Genomic DNA, 9,244 nt, shown 5'->3' with positions numbered 1-9,244 from the left:
TAGGTCCCATTATGACAGCTGAGACACAAAATGGTTGAGTAACCTGCCCAAGGACACCCAGTTAGTGAGTGAAATGGGGATTTGAATGCTTAACTAATGAGGCTACACAGTGCTATGAGCAGCATCACAACGAATATGCCCTGAGGCTTTATTCCTATGCATCTATACAAAAGATGGCGTCCATTTTACATACTCACAGGGCCCTGTGGTCAGACTTGGACTTGAATCCTTGCACTGTTGCAGATAGGCTGGCGTGACTTTTGTTCCTTCACCTCTATGGGATGTGGTTTCTCTATCTGTAAAATGGAGAGCTATCATGTATGCTTCTGAGAGTTGGCTGAGCTTTCATATGAAGCACTCAGTCCAGGCCTGGTGCATAGTAGGTGCTCATGAGATGGGCCATGTTAACAGCCTGCTCTGAGGCCAGTGGGCTATGTAGGGAAAACAGTCAGAAAATACGCTGGATGCAAGGTGGCCTTGATATGTTGGGGTCTGGAGGCAGAGAAAAGCCTCTGGGTCTCCCAAAGGGGGTTGAGATTTCCTCCTGGAATCCCTGTCATTGCCACATCCCTACTCTGACCAGCAGCCTAGCCCCAGCCCTGCACACTCCAGATGGAAGTGGGAACAGCAGAGGCTGGAGAGGAAAGCCAGCAAATGGCCAGTGGGCGGAGCCTCCTGTTCAAGCCTGGCCTGGCTGGAAGGGGAGGGGGCTGTGGGACAGGGCGCGTCAGATGCCATCATCTCCCAGGGGACCTTTAAAGTCACTGCTGCCAGGCGGGCCAGGGTGTCAGCAGAAGTCCCCTGCCTCCTCTTCGGACTCCTCCTGCCACCCCCCTGGGCCGCCTGTCCTGGGTATGAGCTCCTGCTGCATGGTCTCTTGCACATCTCTCTCTAGCTCTCTTCTCAAGTCTATTTCTCTCTCCCTCTTCTCTGTTTTTTTTTCCTTTGTCTTTCTCTCTCTTTACCTTTCTTTCTATCTCCCCCCCACCTCCCTCCCCGCCCCCCCCCCCACACCCAATGTTCTTTCTTTTTCCTCCTATCATCAGCTCTCATTCTCTCTTGTATCTTTCCACCTTTCTATATCTTCCATTTAGTGTCTCTGTATTTTTTTTGGTCTTGCTCATTTCTGTTTCTTGTTTTTCTTTCTCTCTGCCTCTTTCATTCTCTACATCTGCTTCTTTCTGTGTCTTGCCCTCACTGCTGAAAGTGCAGCAGCTCAGGGACAAGAGAGCCCTCACTAAGCCTTGGGGAAGGTTGGCCCTGCCCCTCTGAGGGCATTGAAGGAGCCCACTTTAAGCAGGATGGGTGAAGAGGGCACCTAGGATGGGGAGGACAGATCTTTCTTCTGGGCTGGTGGGATAGAGCCCTGGCTTTCAAGTGGTGGCACCATCTCACCCCAAGTCTTGATCCAGGTTAACTACTGTCTGGGCATTTCTTCCTGTTGCCCAATCCACTCAGTCTGCTGGGGTGGGAAGGACAGGGTGTTGGGCCAGAGCTGAGTCAGCAGGTCTTCACCAAGCTCCCAGGGTTAGCATCCTCTGAGATGGCAATGCTGGAGAACACTCATGGTTTGGTGCCCTTATACCCACCCCCTCCAGGCAGCCAGCTCTGACTGCACAAGGCAGACGTGTGACCCCTTCAGCCAGCTATGCCCCCGCTGCCCAGCACTGTGGGCCTGGCAGTCCTGTTCTTCTGGGCAGGCCAGACAGTGAACACCTTGATGCCCAATGCCACCCTAATGCTGGCTTGGACCGAGGGCACAGCAGTGCACTCTCTAAGTGGCCTGGGGGTGCCCCACTACCGGCGGAAGCGCCACATCTCTGCCCGGGACATGAGTGCCTTACTGGATTATCACAACCACATCAGGGCCAGCGTGCACCCACCAGCTGCCAACATGGAGTATATGGTGAGTCCCTGTGCCCTCCCCAGTCCCCCTTCCAGCAAACACCACTTATCTCAACCTGTCTTGGAAGGGCTGGACCATTCACCAACCTGGCCCCACAAGCCAGTATCTGGGTGTCTGGACCATGTGGAAAGGGCAGGATGTAGTCTGTCCATTTTGTGGATGAGGGCACAAAGGGGATTACACAGGGCCTGCGGGGAGTCGGGCAGAGAACTGTTATTTATGGAGCACCTACTGTATGCCAGGCACTTCACATACCCTGAGGATACTCTTCCTTAGAGGTGGGAACTGTCATCTTCATTTTCCAAATAAAGAAATTGAGATGCAGAGAATTAATTTGCCCAAGGTCACCCAGCTGGGATTCCAACCCAAGTGTGCTTGCTGCAAAAGGCCATTGTCTTAGCCAACACAATACCCTGCCCAAGAGTTTTGGCTCCCCACTGGGGACCTGCAGAGGGTGGTAGCTGGAGCTTTCCATGCTATTGTCTCTTTGCCCCAGGGGTGTGATGGCCATCCCCAGACCATCCTCAACAAGCCTGTGGAGGTAGATTTTGGAGCTGTGGGGACTGGTACCTGGGGGTCTCCAGCTGAGAAAAACCAGCAGCTGACCGTGAGAGGAAGCTGGGATATCTGCTCTCAAAGAGACAGGGCTAGTGGCTCTGACCCCAGCTTCCCAGAGTGAAGGAGGACACTTTTCTCTTTATCACGGCCCCTCCTCTGGGACCATTGTCCCAAACCAGTCTGGAGACATAAGCTTCCAGCCCACCCACAGATTTCTTTAGGGAAAGAGATTGCCAGTCCCACCCCCAACTTGCTGCACAACAGCCTGCAAATTCTTTTGCAACAGTCCATGCACTTACTTACTAGTGCCTGTTTGGAGCCAGGCACCACGCTAAGCCTCATGGACACTACCCAGAACAGGATGGACAAATGCCCTTCCCTCCTGGAACTTTCATTTTAGTGAGGATGGTAGAAAGCGAACATCAACAAAATATATATAGAATATAATGACAGGTAGTGATAAGGTGTGAGGAGGGGTGGGGACAGAAGCAGAAATGGCAGGCAGCTAGAGGGGGAGAACATTTATTTGTTCATTGACTGACTCATTCATTTATTAACACATCAACTGGCACATAGAAGGCCCTCCATTTTCAAACAAATGACACATTTATTGAGCACCAGTTGTGTGTGCAAGGCACTCACTTCAGCAGGTGTTGAATATGGCAGGTAGTGTGTAGAGCAGAGAGAAAGAGATGTCTCACAAGGGACTCGGGAGGGTTGGTGAGTGTGGGTTTGAGTGACCCTCTGCCCTCCCTTCACTCAGTCACTCAACAAAGTCACCGAGCAGGTTGGTGGCAGAGCGATTTTCCTTCCCCCGCCTCGTGTCTTCCATCTTCTCTGCCTTCCCTCAGTTTACCTCTTGGTAGAACGAAGGAAACATTTCTCTGCTTTCCCAGAAGACTATGAGCTGGTGCCCCATTTCTTCTCCACTAGCTGGCTTCTGCCCACAGGACAGATATCCTTGCTCAAGGAGCCTTTTCTCTCCCACAGCCCCAAGCAAGTTCCAGCCCGTTTCACATCCTCACACTCTCCAGGATTGTAATGATGGTTTCATATCTCATTTCCTTGCTAGACTGTGAGTCCTCCGTGCCTAGAAATACTGTGTAATAGCTGCTGAAGGAACAAATGACTTCTCAGAGAACCCCAGGAAGTCAGAGCTGGAAGGAAACTAGTATTTTTTTTAAGTGATGACTTTTCAGGTTATAAAACTTGGAACATTCATACATTGCAAAACGATGAAGCTGTTATGAAGGATGAGAGGGTGTTCTCTACATACGGATGTGGAATAATCGCCAAGATAACCTATCTTGTTAAGTGAAAATAAGGTGCTGAATAGAATGTGTAGCATGCTGCCATTTGTCAAGAAATTATATATATATGTAATCATATATGCTTGTACAGATCTAGAATATTCCTGGAAGGAGACACAGGAAACTCACAGGGACAGTTGCCTCTAAGGGGCACAGTGGCTGGCGGGATAAGTGTAGAATAGAGGGGAGAGACTTTCCACTTTTCCTCATTTGGACATCTTCCATATTAAACTTGTGCATGTTTTTATTATTAAAAAAATCTTTTGAATTAAGTATTTTTTAAAAATATATTTTATTGATTTTTTTACAGAGAGGAAGGGAGAGGGATAGAGAGTTAGAAACATCGATGAGAGAGAAACATCGATCAGCTGCTTCCTGCATACCCCCTACCAGGGATGTGCCCGCAACCAAGGTACATGCCCTTGACCGGTATCGAACCTGGGACCCTTCAGTCCGCAGGCCGACGCTCTATCCACCGAGCCAAACCAGCCAGGGCTGAATTAAGTATTTTTAAAGTTAAAATAAATACATTTTAAAAATATAATAAATGAAATAAAAAATTAGTTCTCTTCCCATTACCCTGGGTTCAGCCACTTGTAACTGCTGGGAACTCCTGGACCAATACCCTGGAACCCCACTCACAACAGAAAGCCCCAATCTTGAAATCTAATGAGGAGAAAAGGGACCTGGGTGTGCATGTCAGTTCCTATGTGGATTTGCTGTTGACTTTGAAGTCACGGGCCTTCTCTGAGCTCAGTTTTCTAATCTGTCAAGTGGATTATTGCAGGGTTCCGAGGGCCAGGGGAGTCATGGTACCAGGAAAATGTGAAGTCTGGACACTGTTGTGATGATGATGGTGGTTCCCCGGGGAACTGCATGGCCTTTCTTTCCCCAGATCTGGGACGAGCGACTGGCCAGGTCTGCTGAGGCCTGGGCCACCCAGTGCATCTGGGCCCATGGGCCCTCACAGCTGATGAGATACGTGGGCCAGAACCTCGCCATCCATTCTGGCCGGTGAGTGACCCTCTGCCCTTCCTTCACTCAGTCATTGAACAAGGTGAACGAGCAGGTTGGTGGCAGAGTGACTTTTCCTCCCCCACCCCTATCCCGCCCTGTGTCTTCCATCTTCTCTGCCTCCCCAGGTACCGCTCGGTGGTCGATCTCGTGAAGTCTTGGTCTGAGGAGAAGCGGCATTACTTGTTTCCAGCCCCAAAGGACTGCAGCCCACACTGCCCCTGGCGCTGCAGTGGCCCTGTGTGCTCCCACTACACCCAGGTACCCCTTTGTTGGAACTAAGGGCTGATGGGAAAACAAATCCTGGTCCCTTAGAAGAAAAAGCATGTGGTGGAACAGAAACTACAAATAAAACAGAGCCCCCTATGGACTTCCTCTTACATAATAAGCATGTTCCTGGAAAGTTGAATTGAGATGAACTGGATCTAATTTTGAGTGTCTTAGGTGTGCTGACCAGATTGTTTGACCCCAAAATGAGGATGTATGGTCTGACAAGATCAAGAGTGCTTTTGAATTCAATAGGTCCAAATATTTTCTAGTATTTTCTGTTTTCTAAGGCTCCCACTATCTTAAAAAGAAAGAGAGAGAGAGAGAAAGAGAGAGAGAGAAGAAAAGAAAAGAAAAGAAAAGAAAAGAAAAGAAAAGAAAAAGAGAAAGAAAGGCCAAAATAAGATCATAAAAATCATGGTATATCTTGAGTATTAATATTGAATATGTTAGCACTTATCACACATAAAAATACAATGCAATATGATATTGCAGGAAATAAAACAGGAACTTCTAATTGCATGTCAAATATCTTCTTTCGGTCCTCTTGGTCTCTCTATGACTCATGTGGAGTTAATATCAAAATTCTAAATTCGAGACCCTCTAGGAAATGTAAGGCCAAAACCAAATGCCCTTCCTGACATACCATGAAATATTATTACCTCCATCTTAGAAACTGAGGCACAGAGTGGTTAAGTGACTTGGTCAAAGGCACTCAGCTAGTGATAGTGAGATTCTGATCCAAGGCTATTTAACTCCAAAGTTTGTATTTTAAACTCCAGCACAACAATTTTCAAACAGTGGTCATTAGGAAAAAAAGAAAAGAAAAAAAAACAAACCCTAATAGAGCAGTACAACTAGAGGCCCGATGCACGAAGATTCATGCAAGAATAGGCCTTCCTTTCCCTGGCTGCCGGCACAGGCTTCCCTCCGGCACCCAGGACCCGGGCCTTCTCTCTGACTGCCACCTTCCACCTTCACTCTGGGCCGGAGCCACCTTCCGCCTTCGCTCCAGCCCTGCCACCCTCCTGTGGCTCTCTCCACCCCCCGCACCCCCCCTCATAGCAGGCGTCCCGCCCCGGCCACTCTACACCTGCTCCCGCGTGCTGCCCAAAGGCCCCGAGCGGCTGGGGTGGGGCGGAATGTCTGCATAGTTGCCATGGCCCAGTTGCTGCCATCTTTGTCGCATCAATTTGCATATTCTCTCCTTATTGGCTGTGGGTGCTGCCATCCTTGTCACGGAGTGACAGTTAATTTGCATATTCCATCTTTATTAGATAGGATATGCTTCCAGTTCCCTCACTTTGGAACAGGCAGACCTCACAATGCACCCACCCTGAAGCAAGTGCAGGAGCCTCCCAGCCCCAAGGAACCTGGGCCCCACTGTATCCTTCTCAGCACCCCTTGTCTGTGTCCTTCCTCAGATGGTGTGGGCATCCTCCAACCGGCTGGGCTGTGCCATCCACACCTGTGGCAGCATCAGCGTCTGGGGCAGCACTTGGCACCAGGCAGTGTACTTGGTCTGCAATTACGCTATTAAGTAAGTGCAGTGTTGGGACAGAGGGGGATCTGGGTCAGGAAGGTGGATCCTGAGGTGGCATGGGCAGAATTCAAAGAAAAGGAACCTGCCTTCCTCCATTCTAAGTAACCTCAATGCCATACATTTGGGTAGGTTTAGAGTCCATTAATAATCCTTTTTCTTTACCCAAGTTTCAGAATTTATTGGAAGATAGAGGACTGAGGCAGGTGGACAGGCAGTGACACTGAAGAAGTCAATAGTGGAGAATGTGGTTTAGATCTGCCAGCCAAGTGGGCTTGCAGATATCTCACTGTTGAATTAGACCTGCACACCCATTGACAGACAATACTGGGCAACCACAGGCCTCTTCCTACAAGGGCAGTGCCAGCCCCTCTAAGTTTACACATGAAATAAAGCAAAGAAAAACACATGCGCCCTGCAGGCAGGCAGGCCCCAAAGGAAAGGAAGGAGAATTCGAATGAGCATGTTCAGCTAATCCGACTCTCCCAGACTCTCTAGTCAGCGTGGTGGGAGAGAAGACACAAGTGGTCTTCATACCATGGAATATGGAGAAAAGGAAATGGAAATTTCTTTCCAATGTATCATATACAAACTTGCAAACATTACAGATTCTTATAGAGATAGAAACAAGAACAAATTCTAAGTAAACACGATATTTGGAATTACAAAATTATATAATAATAACCAACTTTTACTCTCACGTAGCCCTTGATCATTTAAAAAATACTTTCACCTTATTATCTCACTGAAGAGATGAAAGAGAAAGAAGGAAGGAAGGAAAAAGGGAAGGACACTGGGAAAATATTTTCCCTTCTTAGAGGTTAAGAAATTGAGGATCAGAGAGGTTACCAGAAGTCGCAAAGCCAATAAGTAGCAGAGCTATTTGAAACACAAGCCTGTTGATTTCAAGTCCTATGTTGGCTCTATTCTACTATCCTGATGTTCTGGAAGTCATTGGTAGCCTGAACATAAATTCTCTAGCTATTTATTTGCTATTGACAGCATGTCAAATCGTAGCTCAGCTTTATTAGACAAGGAAAAATACAACCAAATTTCAATACATACAGCTTATGAAACTCTTCAGTTTGCTTGCTGATATGTCAAATTTTTGCAGCATTGAGTATTAATAGCGTAGTTGTTAAGATTTTTAGACTCTGGAATTAAGACTGTCAGGGCTCCAATTGTAGTTTAGCTTCTCTATGACTGTTTCTTCATCTGCAAAATGGATGCATATTCTACTTACTAGTATAGGTAAGCTGACCCAGAAACCGCCCCCAGGCTCCTAAGAAACTCAGAATATGTGTTGGTTCTTATTGTCATTACCAGACCTGTGTTTGATTCCCAGCTCTGCCATGTACACAGTGAGGACTTTGGCTAAGGCATTTGATTTCTACAGTCAATTTTTTTAAACAGAGCTAATAGTATCTGACTTTCAGAGAATCATAGTACATTGTTGCCCATAGTACGTGGTAAATAAATGGTGCCCATGATTATGACTAGGTTATAAACTCTCTAAAGGCAGGAAATAGATCTTACTCATTTCTATATCCTTCCATTACAATGATGCCAACCCCCCCCCCCCTTTTTTTTTAAGCAGTAGGACTTTTTTCCAAGTGGTTAAATTTAAAAAAAAGAAAAAGAACTACTCTGATTCCATCACCCTTGGTGTCTCCATCACCCACTCTCCCTGCCCCTAAATTTCCAAGAGACCTTTTGAAAACTGTATACTATAGCATCTGGCACAAATCCTGATGCCCAATAGATGCTCTGGAAGTGTGAATGAATGAATGAAAGTTCCATATGAAACCAGAAGTGCATACTTTTCTAAGTACTTTGGCTGACTTTACTCATAGTCATTCAATAATTACTTTTGGAGAAAAAAAGATTTTATTTCTGCCCAGAGTGTTCATTTGAAGTGTAAGAAAATAAGGCACTGGGATTTGCAAAAATAATTAACACTATAGACCAATAGTGACCTTATTAGTCATCCACAAGCAAGAAAGAGCTGGGGAAATGATTTTAGGCCTTGAGAGGAGAAAGAGAGAGAAAAAAAGAAATCTGTGTGTTGGGATGGAGAAGGGAGTTGTGGGAAGATGAGGTGTGTAAGCTGGACCACGTGCTGCTAGAGCAGTCTAGAATGCCTGACCAAAAGAGGTGATGTGACTCTGTATGCCAGGAGTTTGCCAACTATGGGCTATGACCAAAATCTGGTCTGCTGCCAATTTTTTAAAGATATGTTTTTATTGATTTTAGAGAGAGGAAGGGAGAGGGAGAGAGAGAAAAACATCTATGTGAGAGAGAAACACCAATCAGCTGCCTCCTGCATGCCCCCTACTGTGTATCAAGCCCAACTGGGGCATGTGCCCTGACTATGAATCAAACTGGCTGACCTTATGGTACATGGGAGGATGCTCAACCAACTGAGTGACACTGGCCAGGGCACGCTGCCTGTTTTTGTAAATAAAGTTTTATTGAAACACAGAGAAGGCATTCATTTAAATATTATCTATGACTGCTTTCATGTGGTAGACACATCTGGTCCACAAAGCCTAAACTATTTACTCTCTGCCCTTTCCAAAAAAATTACCAATCACTGCATAGGCAATGGGAAACCACTGACAGTTCTTAAACAGGCAAAGGTGGTGTTCG

General features: G+C 46.8%; 1 protein-coding gene and 1 long non-coding RNA gene across 2 annotated transcripts in view; one reads left to right on the top strand and one right to left on the bottom strand.

Moving 5' to 3' along the window:
• Positions 1 to 205: 205 nt before the first annotated feature.
• LOC102240843 overlaps positions 206 to 9,244 on the bottom strand; it is a 47,620-nt gene continuing 38,581 nt past the window's right edge. Inside the window, exon 4 of the long non-coding RNA XR_001363075.1 lies at positions 206 to 296. This is a non-coding gene — a long non-coding RNA (uncharacterized LOC102240843). The remainder of the gene's footprint in view (positions 297 to 9,244) is intronic.
• The window catches only part of R3HDML (R3H domain containing-like), a 9,210-nt gene continuing 1,607 nt past the window's right edge, over positions 1,642 to 9,244 (top strand). Inside the window, exons 1-4 of the mRNA XM_005871242.2 lie at positions 1,642 to 1,906; positions 4,670 to 4,788; positions 4,917 to 5,049; positions 6,480 to 6,595. Coding sequence (XP_005871304.1) covers positions 1,649 to 1,906; positions 4,670 to 4,788; positions 4,917 to 5,049; positions 6,480 to 6,595 — 626 coding nt within the window. The 5' untranslated portion in view covers positions 1,642 to 1,648. The remainder of the gene's footprint in view (positions 1,907 to 4,669; positions 4,789 to 4,916; positions 5,050 to 6,479; positions 6,596 to 9,244) is intronic.

Source organism: Myotis brandtii, unplaced genomic scaffold (assembly GCF_000412655.1).
Source record: "Myotis brandtii unplaced genomic scaffold, ASM41265v1 scaffold333, whole genome shotgun sequence".
Lineage (NCBI taxonomy): Eukaryota > Metazoa > Chordata > Mammalia > Chiroptera > Vespertilionidae > Myotis > Myotis brandtii.
This window is presented reverse-complemented; position numbering and strand designations above follow the sequence as displayed.